Source organism: Arachis hypogaea, chromosome 2, assembly GCF_003086295.3.
Source record: "Arachis hypogaea cultivar Tifrunner chromosome 2, arahy.Tifrunner.gnm2.J5K5, whole genome shotgun sequence".
Taxonomy (NCBI): Eukaryota; Viridiplantae; Streptophyta; class Magnoliopsida; order Fabales; family Fabaceae; genus Arachis; species Arachis hypogaea.
The window spans coordinates 67,863,939-67,887,851 of NC_092037.1; the positions used below are offsets into that span (position 1 = coordinate 67,863,939).

The 23,913-nt window shown below is 35.1% G+C and overlaps 1 protein-coding gene across 1 annotated transcript; it reads left to right on the plus strand.

Moving 5' to 3' along the window:
* Nucleotides 1–3,457: 3,457 nt before the first annotated feature.
* LOC140177081 (protein ALP1-like) lies at nt 3,458–6,380 on the plus strand. Its single transcript, XM_072209544.1, has 4 exons — nt 3,458–3,473; nt 3,568–3,780; nt 3,865–4,245; nt 6,163–6,380. Exons 1-4 carry the CDS (start codon nt 3,458–3,460, stop codon nt 6,378–6,380), a joined length of 828 nt encoding a protein of 275 aa, XP_072065645.1.
* The last annotated feature ends 17,533 nt before the right edge of the window (nt 6,381–23,913 follow it).

The window sequence follows — 23,913 nt, forward strand, 5'->3', positions numbered from 1 at the left end:
AGTAAAGAATAAATTTGAAGTATCTGTTAGAGTTTTCCCTGTTTGCTTTAGAAAAGGTCCCTAGGCTTGAACATTGAGTGATTGGAGTTTAGGATTGCCTAGCGGGATCATATCTACATAGTCTCTATTTGGAATTATTACCCTACTGGAAACCTTTGGGTTCTCATTTGTTGTCGGATTTTGTTTTCAGATGCAAGACGGGACGTACCTCATTGAGCGTGCTAGACTCTCTATGGAAAACAAGGGCTCCTTTACATTTTGTACCTTGAGCTTTAGGGAGTGTGTGGTTGGAGGACATACAAGTATATTCCCAGGAACTCTGAGATGTGAATGTTTTATTCCCATGTTTGGTTCAAGATTTAAAAAATTATTCCTGGATATGTTTTATTTCAAGGGAATTGAATTACTACCAATTTAATTCCCATCTCTCTCCTAGTTATCTTTAATTCTAATGGAAATGGAATGTAAATAATGAAACAAAAAGACTAAATTACCCCTATTATTTAATACAGATTTCACCTTCTTCTTCATTTCTCTCTGAAGAACGAAACCCTAGCAGAGCCTTTTTTTTGTTCCCAAATCAGTGAGACTTCACCAACGCCACCGCCACCGCCACCGGAGCCAGCACCGGCGCCACCGTTACTCTTAACAGAAGATTCGTCTCCTTCTCTTCTCTGATTCATGTTTGCACTACTTCTCTCTGTGAATTTTCTTCGAATCTCATATTAAGGTTTGAGTTTTTCGCCAAATCAATGGAGGCTTCACCAACGCCATCGCCACCGGAGCTGCGCCGGCGCCACCGTTTTCCTAAACAAAAGACTGGTCTCCTTCTCTTCTTCAAGTTCTTGTTCGCATTGCTTCTCTCTGCGAATTCTCTTTGAATTCTCTTCGAATCTCTCATTAAGGTTTGTGTTTTTTATCTTTCTACATCATATTACACTAATTTTCTGCAATAGACTGCTAATTTGATTATTTATTTTTTTATCTTGCTTGATTTCTTAGATGCTCTCTGTGATTATGTTGCATGCAAACAACGTGTTTGATGATTTGCCTCAAATAAAGAGTTTAAGCTTGTTGTCACCGATTTTGATGATTTGATGAAAATATATTAATCAATTTCCTAGACTTTGCAATGTAAGTAGTTTCTATTATGAAACAAAATATTCTAGTTGGATGAGAATGAAGTTGAACAATAGTTGTTGCTATGCTAATTTCATTTTTAATTATACCTAACCTAGTGTAATTTTCCCCATTGAAACTGCGTGTAGAAAAGAGCTAAAAATTTATTGCTTGTGATGCTAAACCAATCGATGGCTCATGCTGTGTTTCATTATGAATCAGTACTTTTTCTGCCTGGTTTATTAAGTGCTTCTGTTGTATAGTTTCAGCTCTTGATCAAAACTTGAAAATCACTTTCTGTTTGTTGTCGTTTTTCTTTGAATCTTATATTATATAATAATTGCTGAATTTTGATCTTTTGAATTTGTTAATGTTTCTTTCTTTGTCTTGTTCTAATGCCTAATATCTTTGTTACTTTGATGTTTCAAGAACATTTAATTAGCCATGGCATTGCCATTAGTTTCATATTGAAAATTGGGTTCCATGGTGTAAAAGGTTATTGGTTGTAGTATTCTTTAGTTTTGTTGGAAGCTTTTATAATTGGCATAACTATTTGTTAATATTTGTTATTTGTCCAAGTTGCAGCATAGCTAAAAGAAGAAATATAATTATCAGGTTGTAGTAAGTAGTAACTTTTGGTGAATAGAGAGTTTGCACTTACTAAGTTAGTGCTTTATCTCATATATCCTGTGTTCTTTATTTTAGAGGTACAAAAATGTATCCTGTATCATGTGTTCTTTAAATTTGTTTTATTTTCTGGTACATATGTCTCTGTGTGTGTGCAACTAATAATCTATAATTTTACATGCATGCTTATTTTCATTCGAGTCAATTAATATTCACCTAATTCTGAATTTTCCATCTTTGAGCTATACATCTGACTTTGCTGCTATTTAAAGAGTTCCATTCTGTTCATACTAATTATTGTTACATTCTTTAGTAGTCGTATCTTGTTGATGGCTTCTTTGGAAACATTTGGATCTTTCTATCATAATCATTTCTTAACAAAATAAATGTTTGAGCAAATAAAAAGCCACTTTATATATTTTGGAGAAGTATGTTATGTTTTATGAATATCAAGTATTCAAGTTATGATAACTTGATACATTATGTTTGTACTTTTTTAGTGTTGTTAGGCTAGATTTGTGTTGTTTGTATTACACTTGTTATCAACCTAGATTTTTATTTATTAGTGTAAATAGGAGCACACGGTTACTGTTATACTATTTTGTCTAAAAATTAATCAGAGTATCATTTTTTAATCTCTAAAGTTTCTGTAGTTTAGTCCCATAGTCCTTAGCTGTATGCCGTTGGCAGAATGCATAGCTACAAAGTCCCCCAAGACATAAAAGACATGTTGCACCAATCAAAACCTCAATGTTCAATTAGAACAAAGTTGTAGAAATAATTGACATTGCTGTTCTATTGCATGCATACTTTTATTCAACTTTTACTACTTATTAATAAAGGCATAAAAATAAAATATAAAAAATTTTAACATAATAATAAGTCAAATTGAAATTCTGAAATCAAATTAAAGGAAAGTTAAGTGATGTATGTATATCTCTATGGTCTGATCTCATTGCTTAGCTTTGAAGTATGATTTATAAAATAAACTAAGGTAGTGATCACTGATCAGAGATGTAGAGAAATCTAACATAGCACAAAGAAAATTGAAAGGGAAAAAAATTATTCTTTTGGCTAAGATATATATCTTGTGTTGTGAGATGTCCTTTTGGCTATTAATTTTATTTTTTAAATGATAGAAAAAAGTTTATATAGAATAAATAAATAGTAAAGTCTTCTAACTAAATATTTTAATATTTTTTTGACAGAATGGATCCCAAACAAAAGATGAGAGTTATCGCTTGCTTGATTTTACATTTCGAATTAATGAATGACCTTATGGTTAAGTTGTTGATGATTTGCTATATTTTGATTATATTGCAATTGAAAAAAAAAGAAAAGAAAATAGAATGATAGTTACAGTAGGCAAGTAATAAGGGATGCTAGTGTCGATAGAATTATTTATTTTAGTGATTTAGCATGTATAGAAAACACAAGAATGGATAGATGTGCCTTTCATGCATTGTGTAACATGCTTAAAAGGGTTGGAAGGTTAGAACCAAGTAGGCATATGGGTGTGGAAGAAATGGTTGCCATGTTTTTATATATTATAACAACACGACGTCAAAATTAGAGTAATAAAGAGACAATTTGTGAGATCTAAAGAAACAATTAGTATGCGGTTTAATGATGTATTGCTTGCTATTTTGAGATGTCACAATCTTTTAATGAAAAAACTTCAACCATTTAGCCAGGATAGAATAGATGAACGATGGAAATGGTTCAAGGTAATTTATCTGGCTAATGTTATTAAACCTAATATGCTTGGCGTGCTTTGGAATTGAGTTAATTGATATCCTTTTTTATTTTAGAATTGTCTAGGAGCCTTAGATGGTACTCATATCAAAGTCAATGTCCTTGAAGCTGATAAGCCTATATATCAAAACAGAAAAGGTGACATAACAACCAATGTGCTTGGAGTGGTTGCTCTTGATATGCAATTTATCTACGTACTGGCGGGTTGGGAGGGTTCAGCTGCGGATTCTAGGGTATTGCGAGATACATTATTTCGCAATGGGTTTAGTGTTCCCCAAGGTATTTTTATTGAGACTTTAGTGTGTTATCAAAGTAACTATTTGATCTTTCATTAATTTTGTTCAATTTTATATGTCACACTAGGTCATTACTACTTATGCGATGCTGGATACATGAATTGTGAAGGATTTTTGGCACCTTATAAAGGACAAAAATATCATTTGAGTGAGTTTAATCCACACAATCAACCCAGTACAGTTCAAGAGTTTTTTAATATAAAATACTCACAAGCTAGAAATGTCATTGAAAGGGCATTTGGAGTATTGAAAGCAAGATGGAGAATTTTAAGGGGAAGATCATTTTATCCTATTAAGACTCAAGGAAGAATTATAACTGCTTGTTGCCTTTTGCATAATCATATTAGAAGAGTGATGGTTGTGAATCCTATTAATGAGATAGAAGATCAAAATATACTTGGAGTAGGTGGTGAGACGATCCACAATATTGAGACGAGTGATGCTTGGGGTAGATGGAGAGATCAACTTGCACAAGAAATGTAGAACCAATGGAGGAGAAGACATCACGCTCGATAATTATAATAATTTATCTATGTGTGAGGCTGTCTGTTGTAACATTAATTTCATTTTGTTGATGTGTTTGTGTTCTTGTATAAGAGTTGTGCATGTATGCTTATTAGTGCAAGTAATTTTTTACTTTTGAGACTTCTTTGTAACATTCATTTGGATAATAATAATACTTTTTTTAGTAAATTTAATTGTGATAATGTTAATTTTAATTAAAGATATTTGTTATTAGGGATATTTTAGTAAATTTGAAAAGATTAGAATCAAGAATAATTTTAATCAAACATATTTTTATTAAGGGTATTTTAGTAAATTTTTTATTAGAAGTATTTTTTGTAAATTCAAAATGTAAAAAAGTAATAATTTTAATTAAACATATTGTTATTAAGTGAAATTTAGAATCAATAATAATTTAACTTAAGATATTTGATATTGGGGGTATTTTAGTAAATTAAAAAAAATTAGAATCAATAATAATTTTAGTTAAACATATTTGATATTGGGGGTATTTAAGTAAATTTTAAAAAAATTAGAATCAATAATAATAGAAATATTAGGAATATGTTAGTAATAATTATTTTAATAATAATTATTTGATATTAAGAATATTTTAGTAATTTAAAAAAATTTAGAATCAGTAATAATTTTAGTTAAACATATTTGATATTGGGGGTATTTAAGTAAATTTTAAAAAATAGAATCAATAATAATTTTATTTGAACATATTTAATATTAAGGGCATTTTAGTAAATTTAAAAAAATTAGAATCAATAAACAATTTAGCTAAAGATATTTGATATTAGGAGTATTTTAGTAAATTCTAAAAAATTGAATCAATAATAATTTTAGCTAAACATATTTATTATTAGGGGTATTTTAGTAAATTTATTATTAGAGATATTTTGTAAATTAAAAAAAATCAATGTAAAAAAATATTTAATTAGCTTTATATTTAATTTTTAATCATTAATATTTTAATTTGAATGAGTAAGGGTAATTTTGACATATTGCATAATATGACCAAGAAATTTAAACTCAACCAAACAAAAATTTATTCATTCCTAGGATTATTACATAACATTCCAAGATATTAAATTTTATAACCAAATATATGTATCTTATATTCCAAATAATCTTATTCCTAGACATTATATTCCTAGTAATAAATTTAATCTTTGAACCACACACACCCTTAGATTTTATATTCTTGACTTTCATATATATATATATATATATATATATATATATATATATATCCCTCTTAGAAGTTGAATTATGGAGAAACATGTTGTATTTCGTTTACCTCTGGCTTGTATCATACTTTCTAGCCGGCCTTGTATTCGCGGGTCAAGACTAGTATTTGTTATGTATCTCCTTTTGAATCATATATATTTCTATCGTTTATGTATATCGTCGACATTTCGAGTGTAATACGACTTTTGTTCTGTTATCTTTCTTTAGAGGCTTCTAGCTATATTTGTAACTTTCATATATATATATATATATATATATATATATATATATATATATATATATATATATATATATATATATATATATATATATATATATATGCATGTTTTGCTTTTAGACATCGTAATACCTCACTATCTCTGATTTTACGACTATAGCGTAAGGCTTTAAGTGATAAGGTATTACATTATGGTATCAGAGCAGTTCATTCTCGTAGAGCCTGAGAAACAGAATATACTTTTGAGCATACTCTGGGTTGTGTGTACATGCTATTTAAGATGTCTGCTTGACATATATAGCATTATTGTTCATGAGCATACTTTTGGGAATTCGATATACTAGACTTGAGATATTAAGATTGATCACCTTAGTATCAATTATTCAGTGTGGACAAGACCCAAATGGCTTCTCATGGACATGAGCGAGGTTATCTGGTTGATTTTTATGGCTGCCTTGGAGAATATGGCTGCTGCTATGCAAGTTATTGCTGATAAGTTAGGACAACAAGTTGGAAATGAAAATGGAGGCAGAAATGGACCTAGTAGTAGAGACAACCAAGGAGTTAGAACTCGTACAACTGGGGTAAAGGTTGGTGACATTTAGTTAGTGAGATAAAGAGATTCAAGAAAATTTCGGTTGATGCCATGAATAGTTAGATTCTTAGTGGTTTGCGATCAGAGTAGCGCAGAGGAAGCGTGGTTATTCTGGTGGCCTTAGGATTGTTATGATGTGAAAGATAAGTTTTGAGATATAAGATTGTTGTGAGGGTTGACGTAGGATCGAGGAATGGAGAATTGACATAGGAAGAACTGATCTCATATACTTTCTTATAGTGATCAAAATTTTGGGGGCAAAATTTCTATTAAGATGGGTAGGACAGAAAACCCAGAAAAATGATAAATAATTAATTAATAATTTAATTATGAGCAAAGAAGGTTAAAAATTTAAAATTTATAATTTGGAAAACGTAAAATATTTAGAATACAAATTAAAACACTAATCTTAAAGGTTTTGGCCCAAAGTTAGGACAAAGGGCAAAAACAAGTGAACCGGGCCTATGTTGGGTCCAAGTCCACACATATATATACTCTTAACTTAGCATTTCAGCAACCCACCCCACTTGAGGGAGAGCAGTTGGGAAGAGGAGAAGAAAGTGAAGCTCATGCCCTAGCCATAGTTACTATTCACCCACCACATTCAAATATACATAACTTTGCTTCTGAGCTCCAATTGACGAGCTGTTTATGACTACGCGTTCGTCTCGTAATCCTCTTCAATTCTATTTGAACATTGTAGTAAGGAACCTTGAAATTCTTGCCCAGTTTTCTGTTCCCTTGAATTTTACATTTTTGGGGTATATGTGAGTTGAAATCTTGTGATTTTGGTTATTAGGGGGTACTCTAGCATATTTCCAAGTGGGTTCCATCCTAAATTAAAGTGGGTTAAGGTAAGAAAGCCTAATCCTTTCATTATCAATAATTTTGAGTGAAACTCTAGCATTAAATGTGAATTAAATTGTTGTAACTAGATTATATGAAGAATGATGGCTTGCTTGGATTGAGTTGTGTTGTGGTTTTGTGACTTGATTTGGTTGCAGACTATTTATGGAGGCTTGATTGATGTTAAGTAAAGTTTGAAATTGCTGGAAGTGGAAAGGATTCAAGGGTGTGAACCGCCGTCAAAGAGGTACAAGTCTTAATTTCGGATAGACACCATATAACACTATATGAATGCCTAGGTTAATTTTTCCTAGTATAGGATTGGATTGAAATTAGTTGTTGTTCTGATTAGTTGAATGGATGTATGTATGTGTATGCGTGACTTAATTTGGTTGAATTGTTATAGATTGAATAACATAAATGATTATGATGGTGATATTGGAACTCCCTGGGTAGATGCAAGTATTGTGGTTTGTCCCACTTGCTCTGGGTTGAGACTAAATGTAGAGAATAATCTATACGAGATGGATGATGTGATGAGATTTATAGCTTTGAACCGTAGCCAGGTTTGGCGAGTTAACAGTAGTTAGAGATTGAGACGATTAACAGATAGAAAAGAGATTATGGTGGTGTCGATTTACGGCCGATGAATAAATTGTTTAACTTAAAATTCATAGTCTGTAACTACAATATAATTATTATTGTATTATGGAACCTCGTTAATGAAGAGACAAGTAAAGGATACATTTGAAGTATCTGTTAGAGTTTTCCATGTTTGGCTTAGAAAAAGACTCTAAGCTTGAACATTGAATGGTTGGAGTTTAGGATTGCCTAGCAAGTTCATATCTTTTTACAGTCTCTATTTTCAATATTACCCTTTTAGGAACCTTTGGGTTCTCACCCGTTGTCGAATTTTGTTTTCAGATGCAAGACGGGACGTACCTTGTTGAGCGTGCCGAGCTCTCTATGGAAAGCGAAGACTCCTTTACATTTTGTACCTTAGCTTTAGATTTTATATTCTCGACTTTTGTATATGTATATGTATATCCCTCTTAAAGGTTGAATTATCGAGAAACAAGTTGTATTTTTTTTTACCTTTGGTTTGAATTATACTTTCTAGCCGGCCTTATTTTCGCAGGTTAAGATTAGAATTTGTTATGTATCTCCATTTGAATCATATATATATATTTCTATCATTTATGTATATCGTCGATGTTTCGAGTGTGATGCGACTGTTGTTCTGTTATCTTTCTTCACAGGCTCCTAACTATATTTCGATCTTTCATATAACATCATACTAACCTGCATATGCGTGCGGACTATGGTTTATCAACCTCCCCACACTTAAACAATAGCATGTCCTCATGCTAAGCTCAAGAGAAACTATAAAGAGATGAAGAGGAATGGTGAAATGTATGAAATGCAACCTATGAATGCAACTACATGCTAAATGTTTCTACCTACTTGGTTAAGAGTAAATAAGTTCTCCAAGACAAAAATAATTCAAATCCCACTAATTCAAATTATATAAAATAAGGACAGGTAAACTTGTGAGAAGATAGCTCATGAAAGCAGGGAACATAGAATCAAGCATTGAACCCTCACTGGTAGTGTATATCACTCTAACTCTCAAGTGTCTAGGGTCAATCTCTCTATTCTTCTCTAGTCATGCTTTCTAAACTTTGTTCTTCATCTAACCAATCAACAAATATTTAATGTACCAATGCAAATATCATGAGGTCTTTTCAAGGTTGTAATGGGGCCAAGGTAAGGGTGAGGGTATATATATAAGGCTAAGTGAGCTAGTGAAGTGAATCCTTGAGTAGTCTAAGATCTCACCTAACATATACATACTATATAAAAAATTTAAAATTATACTTAGCTTCCCATAATTTTTCCTACTTTTGTATTACATGCTCATGTATCAAATTTAATTTTGAATTTCGTCCCATGTGCATTGATCCTTTTTATTTTGCATTGGGGGTAATATTACTTTTTTTTTGTTGTATCCCCTTATTTAATATATTTTTTTTTCAATGCACATGGTAATTTAATTATTTTGACTTCACATGAGCATGCTTCCCAAAAATTTTATTTTGAATTATTTCATTCTTTTCAACTTCTTACCCTTTGTTTTTATCATCCATGTTCCCAATAGGTTTCCCACACTTAAACAATTACACAACTTCTATCTTAAGCTAACCAAGGATTCAACTTGGGATTTTAAATTTATTTTTCTGCTTAAGGCTAGTGTTGTGATTTATAGAATAAGAGGGAATTAAAGGCTCAATGGGGCTAACAAGAGTGATGTAAAAGGTAGGCTAATTTTGGGATAAGTAAGTTAGAATCAAACAATGGCCTCAATCATATGCAAGCATGTAGATATATTAAATATGGACATACAGAATGGAACAAAGCAAAGATTGCAATTCTAGAGAAGGAAACACACAAAAATAATTATGGTTAAATAATGTAACCATGTAAATAAGCTCAAAGTCTCACAGGTTGTGTGTTCTTTAGCTATAATTCATGTTCCAATTACAACTTCAAACAAATTTTTAACATAAAAATTTTCAATTTAAATTAGTGAAAATTTTCAAAAATAGGATCTTAAAAGAAATTTATTATTTTAACCAAGTAGTAACTAAATGCACAAAATCATCAAATAAATATGCAATCAAATATGCAGATGCAACAATGAACAAATAAAGAAAATAAGATTATTGGTGTTGAAAAGAAAGTACTAACCCACGGAGATCGGTATCGACCTCCTCACACTTAAAGATTGCACCGTCATCGGTGCATGCTGAGATGTGCAGGTGGACGAGTTATTCCAACTGAAGCTTTTCTTCAAGATTTTGCAGATGGACTTGTCTATCTCCCCATGTAAACGTCTTCCGATTCCCTTTCGGGTGGCTATCCTGAAAGAAAAAGGGAAGAAAAAGTAACCCAGTAATAAAGATAAGAAAATAAATGAACTATGGGTGGGTTAATGCCAAATGATAATGGTCTCATTTACATGGAAGCTTCAACATGTACGTGAGAAGATGATAGAAGCCATGGCATACCAGTGGTATAAAATTTGTAAGATAGGGGAGGAGAGTGTAAGACAATATAAATTCATGTCAATGCAAAATTAATACAAATAACATAAAAGATTAACATTGACTTAAATAGTATTGCCCAACAGTGTAAAATAAGTTACCAAAATAAATTCAAGAAAAGATGTAACAGTTGAATAAGAAGGGATATTTAACACCAATGGAAAAATAAAAGAAAAAAAATTCAGAAAAGAAAATAAAAATATGCACAAATTTAAAATGCAATGAATGAGATATGCAAATAAATTAAAATAAAATAAAAAGAAAAATAAGAAGAATGAGAAGGGAAAGAAGGGAAGAGGAAGTAAATAAGAAAGGAGAAGAAAAATTAGGATTTGGAGGAGAGAAAGATAAGATATGTGGCAATTTTAGGGTGAGCTGTACGACGCATGCGACGCGGCCGCGGAAGGCACGCGTTCGCGTGGGTACGCGTCAGGTAAGACGACGCGATCGCGTCAGTCACGCGGTCGCGTGACCTGTGTTGCGCTGCTGGCGCGAGTGCAGCCTCGCTCCAGCACAACTCTCTGTTCAATATAATTCAATTGCCAAATTAAGGTGACGCGATCGCGTGGGTCATGCGATCGCGTGAGTGTGCATCAGAAATTAATTGACGCGGCCGCGTCGGCGACGCGGTCGCGTGACCAGGATTGTGCTTCCAGCACCAATCCAGCACCACTCTCGCACAATATAGCATTGTGCACCCTTTTACGTCGAAAATGCAGGGCACGCGGCCGCGTGGAGTACGCGGTCGCGTGGGAGGCCATGATTTTCATGCGACGCGGTCGCGTCAGCGATGCGGTCGCGTGGAGTAAATTGTGCCTTTGGCACGACTCCAGCGCTGCTCCTGCGAAACTTTCTGTTCATTTTTATTTTTCTTTACTCCCCCTGCCACGCGGACGCGTCGCTTGTGCGATCGCATCGCGTAGCGAATTTTTTTTTTATATGCATGAACAATGCAGAATGCAGTGATTAATATGAGTGCTATGCATGATTCCAGGTTTACTAAAGTAAAATGAAAAGGAAATAAAAATAAAAACAAATAATGATGAAATAAACTGAAAAAGAAACGACCATACCATGGTGGGTTGTTTCCCACCTAGCACTTTTAGTTAGAGTCCTTAAGTTGGACATTGGAGGAGCTTCCGGTTAGGGTGGCTTATGTTTAAATTCGTCCAAAAATCTCCACCAGTGCTTGGAATGCCAATAGCCTCCGGGGTCCCAAACTAGGCATGTGAAGCTTCTGAACAGCTTCAAACATATTTTTAGGTTCCTGGGGTGATAAATGTCAGAATAAACTCCAGGATTCCAAGCCTTGCTTTTAAATCCGCCTTCGTTTTGATTTATAAGTTTCCATTCGGGCGGGTTAAAAAGTAGAATCTCACCGTGGTGACCAAACGTTCTCCGTGATCCATGCAATTGAGCATGATACCAATCCGTGTACTTCGAGGTGAAGCGTGGAACTTTATTGAACCTTGTGCACCAGCTCTGAGTACGAGCCATTTCCCTTTTAATCTTAAAGCCGCAGAGAGCTCTAAGCTGGCCATCTGTTTCAAGTAAACCATATTCAAGTGAATAAGTAAAGTCATAAGTTAAGGATTGTACCCACTTGAAGCTTGTATTAGGTGGTAGTGGCCTTGGGATAGGTGTTTTTGGTGGTTCTGTAAGTTCTACTCCCTTATGCTCTTCTGTGAATTCCTCCACTTCTTTGCAAAGATCTTCAATTGTATCTGTGTCCTGGTCAAAGTCTTCCGTGTCTTCCTCATCACTCAAGTTATAGATTGGAGGTTGAGAGAAATCTACCTCCGCATCATCTTCATATTCACTTGGGGAAGATTCTTCGATCTCAGAGAATTCACTTGCGGATGCAAGTTCATCACCAAGAGAGCTAGACTTGTGAATATCACCATCAAGGGAATTTGCTTCTTGGATTATTCCGTCTGATTCCTCATAAATGACTTGCCTTGGAGATTGTACAGTATCTTCCTTAGCATCAACTGTAGCATCCTGGACAGATTTTTCCTCAATTCTGGATACCCAAGGAAGTTCAGCATCGCCTAGATCTTCAACCAACTCTTCTTCTTGAACAATGACAGCTTCTTCCACTTGTTCTAGTACGAATTCATTCTCTGCCTTGTCCACTGGAGTCTCTAGTATTTCTTTCATGCTACGATCTTCATTGGGTTATCCACATGGAGCTGTGGTTGATCCTTGTATATTTGAGCGTTTAATGGCCCATTGGATTAGTGCGTGCTCCAGTTGTTGAATGGTTGTTTGAAATTTAGTTATTGTTTCTTTTAGGTGATCCTCTGCTTCGCGGTTTGCTGGACTTAGACACGATACATAGGGAAGTAGTGATGACTGGGAACGATTGGATTGGTATTGGGGTAAGGAAGGATCATATGATGGCGAATGGTGAAGAGAAGCTTGTGAGTGTGGTGGTTCGAGGTTATGTTGAAAGGACGGTTCGTATGCATGGGGTGGGGCTTGTTGGTAGTTACAAGGTTGTCCACCATGTCTTTCAGCTCGGTATGCGCGGTAGAATGGTCTTTGTCCAGGATATCTCGGAGGGTGTTGCTGCCAAAAGGGTTGATTAGATCCTCTTGGTTCCATCCATCCTTGATTGGTCTGACCTTGATGCACATTCCTGCTGTAACTTCTATTTCCTTTAACAATATTAGAACCAAACTCAAAGCGAGAGGGGTGAGAGTTCATAGTAGCAAATAAAGATAAAAAGGAAAAACGAAAATAAATAAACAAGCAAAAGAAAAATATTTACAATAACCAATAATAAGGCACACGTTAGCAGTTCCCCGGCAACGGCACCATTTTGACGTTAGGATTTTTACTAGTAAAGAATGTCATAAAAACAGTCGCATTGTAGATATAGTCTCTAAACCGACAAAAATCCCTTCGTACAAACGTTTTGGGTGTCACAAGTAACAAACCCCTTTAGAAATTGTTAACCGAGTATTCAAACCTCGGGTCGTCTTCTCAAGGAACTGCGAGGAAGTATGTTCTTATTATTGGTTATAAAGGTTGTAATCGGGGTTTAGAAGGTGAGAAGCAAGTAATTTAAATGATGAGTGAATTAAATGGCAATTAAAAATAAATAATAATTGTAAAACAACTTTTGGCAAGATAAGGGAATTTAGAGGTCTAACTTAGTTATCTCTCTCAACTATAATAAAAGTTGAATCTAAACTCCACTTGGTCAACCTTTGCCAGGGCAAAGGAAAGTCAAGGGACTAATTAAACTAACCTTTGAATCCTAATTATTTCCTAAGAAAAGGTTGGGATTATTTAGGTTCAGCTCAATTAGCAAGATAACGATTATTAATTACGTTGAGTTTAATAACTGTTGAGTTACTAAATTCCTAATCAGAACCAAAAGAGAAAAAAAAGTAAAATTGCTGGAATAATAAAAATATCCTTGGATGAGAAGCAATGGCAATTTAATTCAAAGAGAATAATTATAAACTGAAAATACCTCAATTATCATTAAATAAAAATGTCATCAACAGCCAATTGGGCAACATCAATCAAACATAATAAAGGCTTTAGAGTAATCAAAATATAAAAGAAAAATTAAATAGTAAAAAGGAATATTAAACCTGGATCGAGAGTCACTCTAGAAAGAGAAGTCCTAAATCCTAAGAGAGAGAGAGGGGAGAGAACCTCTCTCTCCAAAACTACATCTAAAACATGAAAAGTAAATTATGAGAGCCTTTTTTTTTTTGAATGGATGTATTCCCCCACTTTATAGCCTCTAATCTATGTTCTCTGGGCCGAAAACTGGGTCAGAAACAGCCCAAAAATTATTTTCAGCGCTTTCTGGTCCGTACAGGTCGCGGAAAAGTGACGCGGCCGCGTCGTCCACGCGACCGCGCGGATTGGGTGTTGGCCAGGTCACGCGTCCGCGTGACCCACGCATTCGCGTCGCCTGGCGTCAGGGCAACTATGGCAAATTATATATCAAATCGAAGCCCCGGATGTTAGCTTTCCAACGCAACTAGAACTGCATCGTTTGGACCTCTGTAACTAAAGTTATAGCCGTTTGAGTGTGAAGAGGTCAGGCTGGACAGCTTAGCAGTTTCTCCAACTTCTTGCATTCCTTTCACTTTTGCATGCTTCCTTTCCATCCTTTGAGCCATTCCTGCCTTTATAATATCTGAAAATACTTAACACACATATCAAGGAATCTAATGGTAATAAGAGAGGATTAATAATAAGCAAATATAAGATCAAAGAAGCATGTTTTCAATCAAAGCACATAATTAGGAAGGCAAATGTAAAACATGCGAATAGTATGAATAAGTGGGTAAAGAGTTGATAAAATCCACTCAATTGAGCATAAAATAAACCATGAAATAGTGGTTTATCAGACTACCGCCACATCTAACATCATACTAACCTGCATATGCGTGCGGACTACCGCCGCATCTAATTTCATATTTACTTTATTGTTTTTGCATCTGCATTCATTATTATTCTGACATCTCCCTGCTCTTTTACTCATTCTTCTCCCTTTCCTCCTTGATCCACACCGAGACATCTGGTATCAGAGCCTGATGGGGAAGTAGAAATATTATTATTATCATTAAACTATCTCTGAAATTCATGGATCTGGGAATTTTATTTACTGTTCATATTCTTATTTACTATTCATGTTCTATTTTTTCTGTATACCTTAAACAATGCTTTAAATCTGGAAGTACAGACTGTTTTATCTTATCACTTAAAGGGACTGTAGCAGTAAGACCCTTGAGATTTTCAGTAAGGCTAATTTGACGATGTTCCTGAAAGTGATAAGATCCGTACGTAAGAACTCCCGGTGGCTATGGATTTAAGGGATTAAAAAAACTCCAGATTCAAAAATTTGAGTGATAGTTTAGTGATAATAAATATGTTCTTTCTGAACCAAAGGAGGGCAATGATATTAGATTTTATGAAAATATGTCTAAACTCTTCCACTCTCTTTCTAGACGCTTTTCCTCTTCTTCTCTGTCTTCCTCCTCCACTTCTCCAATCCACTCTTCCTCTAATCCCCTTACCGAGAAAGTAGCTCGTCCTGAAGAACTTTCTCCCAAACACAATATCTTTGAGGAAGAAGTCTACTTCGAAGATATCAATCAAGCCATTGACAATTGGGAAATACCCAAAATCCCTCCAGATGAGTTATATATCCCTGAGGACAACAAAAGAAAATCAGACTATATCATCAAAACCGCTGAAAATAACATTCCTCTAGGACCAGATTCCGGTGAGGAATTCCATCTTTTGACCAAATAATCCGTCAGAGAACATGCCCGTCACTACAGATATCTTCACATAGGGTGTATCCAAGTTACCATCAAGCCTCTCATCCGAGAAGGTTTGAATGCATCCATCCTCATGTGTCTTAGATATATTAGACACAATGACTTCCAAGACTCATTGATCGGAATAGTTGAAACAAGTCTAGGACACGGTCCGGTTTACTTCAACTATTTTCCAAACAAAACTGTCAGCTTGTTAGACATTAACATTCTTGACTCACTTTTTCTAAACATCCGAATTCATGGTTTCAACATGAAGGAAGGATCCATTCCAGCCACTTTAATCTATATAATTCAATACAAGGTTATGAACACTTGTAACTCTAGAGTCCTCCTTAAATCCCAAGATCGTGAAACCACTTTGTTTGTCACTGACATGACAAAAGCCAATGTCACGATCCCAAGACTCATAAGATGGGATGAAATTGACCTCTCCCATTCATGGTCAATTGACCGAGCCATCCCAACGTAACCTAGACAAGCACCTCTCTTACAAGAAATAAAACAGGATAAATCAGGGAAAGTAGAGATTTTCTTTGACAGACGAAACTCCTTTCCTCCAGATCTGAAGTAGGAACATCCAATGATTTTGCTTCAGCAAGAAGGTCTTTCTCCGTGACTTCTCAATCCCAGTTTTCAAAAATTTCAAAACCAATACATTCTGAAATCAATATTTCAGGATTACAAAATAATTTAAACATTTCTCAACCAATTTATCAAACCGAAGGTAAGCATTTAGATGATGATGTTGAAATAGAATCTTCCATTCAATCTCCAACATACTCATCTATGCATGATGCCCAATATTCTTTTGTGAATGATGCCCAATGAGTAGCACAGAATTTGTTATAAAGAGGGAATAAGAAGAGCTGGAGAGCTTACAAGGGATCTCTCAGAGCTTCTCTCACTAACTTCTCTCTAAGTTTTTAAAACTGAAGGGTTATAATTTTGAAAAATTTTTTTAATTTTATTTATATTGTTCCCAAATTGCTTTGGGAACAAAATTCTGAGTATTTGGATGGTTGAATGGGTTATAAGATCAGGATTGGTTTTGTCTTTGTAATGTTTAATAGATATTGAGTCAGTATCTATTAGGATGAATTCGTAAAATTGGCGGGTTTTGTTGGGTGCCAATGGCCTGAAGTGGAATTCGGTAGGGAAAATCTTTGGGATGACTTTGTTTGGTGAGCTATCCCAAAATTCAGGCTCTATATGGATAATGTTTGAGGTTTTGTTTGTGGGTATGTAATTAGTTTGGGCCTTTTGTGTTTTGGTGGTGATTGAGGATGTTTGGGGTGTTTGGATAATTGCCTTTTCTTTTGGTTTTTGTATGACTATTTTTTGGTTGGCCATTTGGGATATCATTTGTGTTAAGTCAATTTCTTCATCTGACTCACTGCAAATGTCAGCCCAAGTTTTTTTGTTAAGTTTTGTGAGGCCTTGGTCCTGTAGAGCCATGAGGGTTTCGATTGGAAAGGCATAATCCGCCTTAGTTTGTTTGGATTGATTGATTGCTAGTTCGATTGGTTGTTGGGCTGGGCTTTTGGAGGATTGTTGGGTGGATGACCCAGTTGGGGTGCTAGACCCTGATTTTCTGATTGGCCTAGGTAGGGCTAGGCAAACGCCTCTGCCTCTAGCAGAGGCTAAAGTTGTCTTTTTAGGCATTGTCGTATCCTTACTTGTCTCTCTGCAAATATTCACGTGTGAGAAAGTCAGAGAGAGAGTTTGAGTTACCCTTGGTGTGCTCAATATCAAAATAAAAAACACTTAAAATAGCTTGTCATCTGGCAAAAATTTATTTTGATGCAAGGTTTTTAACATCATTTTGTAAAACTTCTTTGGCTGATTTACAATCAACTTGGACTAAAAATTTTTTATTGAGTAAATCCGATTGAAATTTTGTAATGCATAAAACTATGGCTAAAATTTCTTTTTTGATTGTGGAATAGTTTTGTTGAGTGCTATTCCAATGTTTGGATGTAAATGCAATGATACATTCTTTATCATGCAATTTTTGTTTTAGGATACCCCCGTATCCTAAATCTGATGTATTTGTTTCCACTATCTTGAATGCATGAGGAACAGGTAGGTAAAGACAAGGAAGATTGCGAACTTTGGTTTTAAGAAATCTGATAATATCAGAATGTTTGTCTATCCATGGTGGAGGATTTTTCTTAAGCCTATCATGAAGAGGCTTAATGAGATTGTTAAGATTTGGGATGAAATCCGATACATAATTGAGACATTCGAGGAACCTCTGGAGCTGAGGTTTATCAAGGATATAATCTGAAAACTTTTCTTCAAACAAAATCGATCTTTCAATTGGAGTTATAGTTCCTTGGAAAATCATATGACCAAGAAAACGAGTTTTTGTCTGGAAAAGAACAATTTTTGATTTAGAGACAGCAAGACCGTTTTTTTGGATGATGTACATAAAAGTTTTAACATGCTTAAAATGTTCATCCCAAGTTTGGGAAAACATTAAGACATCATCAATATAAATGATTGCAAAGTTTGAATATGGGTTAAAGATGTCGTTCATAATTTTTTGAAATTCAGATGGGGCATTTTTCAGACCAAAAGGCATTACATTCCATTCATATTGACCGAATGGAACTGTAAATGCTGTTTTATATCGGTCTGATTCTATGATTTGGATCTGCCAAAAACCAGATTTCATATTAAATTTTGAAAAAATGTTTGCGTAGTTTAATCTATTAAGTAAATCCTTTTTGTTTAGGATAGGATAACGAATCCATTGCAAAGCTTGGCTCAAAGGTTTGTAATTGATGACGAGTCTAGGAATTCCTCGTTCTATCTCAGCTTGTTTATTAACATAAAAAGCAGAGCAGGACCAAGGACTCTTGCTAGGACGAATTAATCCTTTATCCAAAAGATCTTTAATATCTTTTTCACAATGCTGCAAAAGCTGCTCATTCATCTGAATGGGGCGGGCTTTTGTAGGGATTTTTGATTCCTTGAAATCTTTTTTATAGGGAAGATCAATAATGTGTTCTTTGCTATTCCAGAAGGCATGGGGCAAATCAGAACAGATAGACTCTTCAATTTGATTTGAAAGATTTTTTATTTTGTCTTGAGTCTTTGGTTGAGAAAGTTTTGATTCAAGGGGTTTGAAAGAGATTTCTTCTTTCAAAAAGCAAATTTGTTTGGTTTTGGATTCAATTAGGTTTAGAGATCTCTGCTTGGATGAGTCTAGGAACTCAAAGAAAGTTACCTGTCCTCCCACAAAAGAGGTTAGTCCAGGAAAGTCTGCTAGATACGGAAACAAAAGGATTATGAAAGGTGTCCCCAAGACTACATCATTTTTGATATTCTTTGCTATAAGAAATTCGGTGGGAATTCTAAGATTACCCTTTTCAACAAAAATATCGGTTAGTTTAAAATTGATACTTAGCCTTTCGCCCGTTATTGAGCTAAGACGTTCAGTAGACTTTTCGAAATATTTTGTGGGGATCAGACCTTCCTTAATACAGTTTGAATCTGCACCTGAGTCAAAGAGTGCAATGGTTTCGAAAACAAAATCTTTAACTACAATTCGGATATGAACATGATGCTTCATAAAAGAGAATACATTTATTATTCTCAAGATTTCTTTTCATTCATTGTCGTTAGAAATTTTATTTTCTTGTTTCTTAAAACACTCAGTTTGATTTAAAAGAGAATCAAGTTCTTCATCATTAGACTCTTCTTGTTGCATTATCTGCGAGAGAATGTTCTGATGATTGTCTTGATTTTTTTTGATTTCTTGGATTTCTCTCTTAAGGTTGTTAACCTCTGTTTGGAGATCCTGGATGGTTATGGGACGAATAACTTATTTTTCTAATTTTTTGAAAATAGGTTTGACGTCATATTTATTGCTAAGGACCAAATTTTTGGTTTCTTCTCCTTTTGCAAATATCTTTTCAATTTCAAAAGGAAGTCTTTCTTTTGTTCTGGATTGTCAATAGCCTCGATAGCATCAAATAAGAGATCTTAATCTTTGGATAAAACATTAATTTGCCTGACTTCTGAATCTGAAGATGATTCAATGTCATCAACTTGGATGTTATTGATATTATCTGAAGATTCTGGGTCAGAATCATTATCTGAACTTTCTATCAAAAGATTATTAATCTGTTCTTCAATCAGAGGATCAAGGTTTAGATGATTAATCTTTCCTTTTAACCGACAGTATTTGCTAATATGTCCTGGTTTCTTACATGTATAGCAAATAATGGGATTTTTCTGTGGATGGCTTTGGAAATTCTTTTGGAAACCTTTTTCATTTTTAGGTTTTTGAAAACCTTTTCTGGATCTTCTGAAATTCTTTTTAGGAATAGGTTTAAAAACATTTCAATTGGATGGTCTTTTAGATTTTCTTGGATGACAAGCAAGAAGACCAAATTGTTCACAGAAAGTTCCCAGATCAATACGATTTTGAGTTTTCTCACGAGCAAGTTGCCTTTGGATTTTATCATCTTGACAAATCTTCAGAGCAACCTTTTGAATGAAAGAAATGAGTTGGCCATAACTCAACTCGTCATAGGGTATTATCCCGTCTGGAGTTAGGCTGTGAATTTTGTCTCTTACTTTATCTCCCAGGGATTTGGGAAGTCCTGCAAGGAATTTTTGTTTCCAAAAGGGTTGTTGACTGTCTTCTCTGGTATAGACCCTAGTAAGAAAGGTGTCTTTATACCATCGAAAGTCAGACAAAGTTTTGCGCCTTAGATTGGAAAGTAATTCAGCAGAACGATCTTTCCAAAGAGATGGATCACCAATGAAGTGGCTGGCTATAGTAAAGATTAAGGTGTTAACGGCATCAGGGATGGGTTCTCTATCGTCACCAATGATGGGTTCATTTTGATCATTAACTTTGATAGGAGAAAAGATTAAGTGTTTTTGGCTATCAGAAAGGTAGTTATCCCACCATCCTTTGAGTTGACTAATATATATATATATACTTCTTATATTATAAGGCTAGTTAAAGAAGGAATAAATGTTACATCTAAGCACTCTTTCTTGAAAATGCGATCCCAGGAGATGGTGGAAGGTGAGAATCCCCTTCTTTATTCCTCCTAGTATTGTAAAATCCCCCCTAACAAGATGGTGGGAGGTTAGGATCCCCTCCTTTGTTCCTCATGGGCATATGAGAATGTACCTCCTGGGTAGACGCAAGGGTTGTAGTTTCGCCCCACTTGCTCTAGGTTGGTTAGTATAGAGGCTCCCCGAGTAGATGCAAGGGTGTGGTTCGCCCCACTTGCTCTGGGTTATGCGGAATTATGTATAAAAGTACAAAGATATGATGTATATGTGATGTAAAGTTTGTAATGAATGATTATAAACGCTTATGCACTCAATTTTATTTGAGATACGAGTTTCTCTGGGTAAAGTACCGTGGCTTGCCACCACATGTTCTAGGTTGAGACTCAATACTCTGTTGATCCTATGACATAAGGGTGACCGGACACGTATAAATTCCCGGGAAGGATATCTCCCAATGAGAAAGATTTATATATGAGAAAAAGCTATGCATAGACTTTTGGGGATACGCGTCGAGGGACAGTCCAGTGTTTAGCAACCAGACATATCGGGTTGGCTTGAAAATTGCAGATGAGACTCATCAGTCATAGGACAGGTATGCATTAATGAATATGTTTGAATTGCTTGCTTATGCTCTAATTGGGAATGCCTATGTGACCTTTATATGTTTAATTGTATTCATGCTATCTGCATTACTTGTATCCTAATTGTATTGTGCCTTAGCTTTTTTCTTACGCAAGTTACGTTATTTTTCTGTGCGCTGCACTTTTAATTTAGCGATTTTGCTTTACTTATTCTTCAAGGTTCTTCATATAGTATATTATCTCGATTATTATACATACATACATATATATATATATATATATATATATATATATATATTATTTTAGAGGTCGTAATACCACACCACCTCTGTTTTACGACTTAAGCGTAAAGCTCTGTGTGGTAGGATGTTACATTATGATATCAGAGCAGTTCGTTCCTGTAGAGCCCGAGGGACGGACTGACTATGCTTTTGAGTATACTTTGCGTGTTTGTTGGTGCACGAAACTGACTCCGCACGTTTTGCACAGATAGACCGGCAAGTATACCGGGTCATCCAAGTAATACCTCAGGTGAGTAAGGGTCGATCCCATGAGGATTGTTGGTTTGAGCAAATAGTGCTTATCTTGCAGATCTTAGTTAGGTGGATAGAAAATATAGTTTGTTATGGAAAAATGCATAAAACAGATAAATAAATAAAACGTTACTAGATAGGTGTGAAATCAATGGCATGAGAATGGTTGAGGCTTCGAAGATGCTTTGTCTTTCTGGATTAATTTTTCTTACTGTCTTCTTCAATAACCTTTTGATTCCTTCAATGGCAGCCGTAAGTGATTAACCCATGTCCTCTCATCAAGTTAACCTCCTTTACTGTAACAATCCACCATGTTGAGATAACTCATGTCCTCTCATCAAGTCATCTCTGGGTTTATCACTGTAGCAGAAGATGAAACTCTAAGCAATCCACTCCCTTTCACGATCTTACTCAAGGTGTCACAGACAAGGCAGATCTTCCAGATCAGAAAGTGCTGCTTCTTTGACTCTAGCTTTAATGCCACAGAGACCTCATGCACCCATAGTCAACAGAATTTCATGCCACGTATCCAAAGTTACTCAGATGCTCTATTTAAATCCGCAATGCAACCTCTAGCTTTAGTTCAACGCTGGGTCAGGAAACGCACAGAACCCATGTAGAACAAGGGTGATTGTCACGAGTATGAAGAAGGAGGTTGTATAAGAGAATAGAATCAGACATATTGAATTAAAACAGTAATATTATTGTTCCATGAAACTCAGCAGAGCTCCTAACCTTAACCTTAGGAGGTTAGTGATTCACACTGTACAAAAGTAGTGATGAATTGGAATGGGGGAGGAAGAAGATCGAAAATTAGGGTGATCTCCTCCTATAAATACTAATCTAATAACTACGAATTACAGAAATATGATAAACTAGTCTTGCAATGCAAAATTCCAATTTTTGGTCCCACTTGGTGAGTGTTTGGGCTGAGCCAAGAGTGTCTCCCACGAGCTTGCTCCCTTTTGGGCGTTGGACGCCAGCTGCTCCCTTGTGAGCGTTCAACGCCAGGAATAGGGTAGGTAACTGGCATTGAATGCCAGTTTTAGTCCTTCATTTCCAAAGAAATGTATGGACTATTATCTATTTCTAGAAACCCTGGATGTTAGCTTTCCATAGCCGTTGAGAGCGCACCATTTGGGCTTCTATAGCTCCATACAAGCTCCTTCGAGTGCATGGAGGTCAGATCCTGACAGCATCTGCAGTCCTTTCTCTGTCTCTGAATCAGACTTTTGCTCAAGCTCCTTAATTTCAGCTAGAAAGTACCTGAAATTACCATAAAACACACAAACTTAAAGTAGAATCCAAAAATATAAATTTTGCACTAAAACCTATGAAAATAGAATGAAACTTAAACAAAACATAATGAAAACTATATGAAAATGATGCGAAAAAGTGTATAAAATATCCGCTCATCAGAATACCAAACTTAAACTGTTGCTTGTCCCCAAGGAACCAAAAACAAAGTAGGATGAAAAGAAGAGAAGGATACAATAAATCTCAGAGTTTTCAATGAAGCTCAGTTTCAATTAGATGAGCGGGACTAGTAGCTTTTTGCTTTTGAATAGTTTTGGCATCTCACTTTCAATTGAAGCTCAAAATGGTTGGCATCTTTAGGAACATAGAATCTAGATGATACTATTGATTCTCCTAGTTTAGTTCGTTTTGATTCTTGAACATAGCTTCTTTTGAGTCTTCGCCGTGACCCTAAGCACTTTGTTTTCTAGTATTACCATTGAATACATAAACGCCACAAACACTTAACTGGGTGAAACCTTTAGGATTGTGATCCAGCTTTGCTAGAATCCCCAGCCAGTGGTGTCCAGAGTTCTTAAGCACACTCTTTTCCTTTGGATCACAACTTAACTGCTCAGTCTTAAGCTTTCCATTTGACACCTTCACACCACAAGCATATAGTTAGGGGGAGGAGTTCATTTGAACTGTTTAGGCAAAGATTTTGTTTCTTTTAGGTCCTTCTAACCATTGATGCTCAAAGCCTTGGATCCTTGCTCTTGCCTTTTGGTTTAAAGAGCTACTGGCTTTTTCTTTCTTTTTCTGCTTGCTCCTTTTTTTTTGCAATTTCTTTCTTTTTCTTTCTTTCTGTTGCTTTTTCTTGCTTCAAGA

Bases quoted from the DNA above. Each gene is read 5' to 3' on its own strand.
- LOC140177081 (XM_072209544.1), top strand. The intron at 3,781-3,864 runs GTATTTTTATTG...ATGTCACACTAG, and splicing joins TGGGTTTAGTGTTCCCCAAG to GTCATTACTACTTATGCGAT. The intron at 4,246-6,162 runs GTAGATGGAGAG...TCAATTATTCAG, and splicing joins TGAGACGAGTGATGCTTGGG to TGTGGACAAGACCCAAATGG.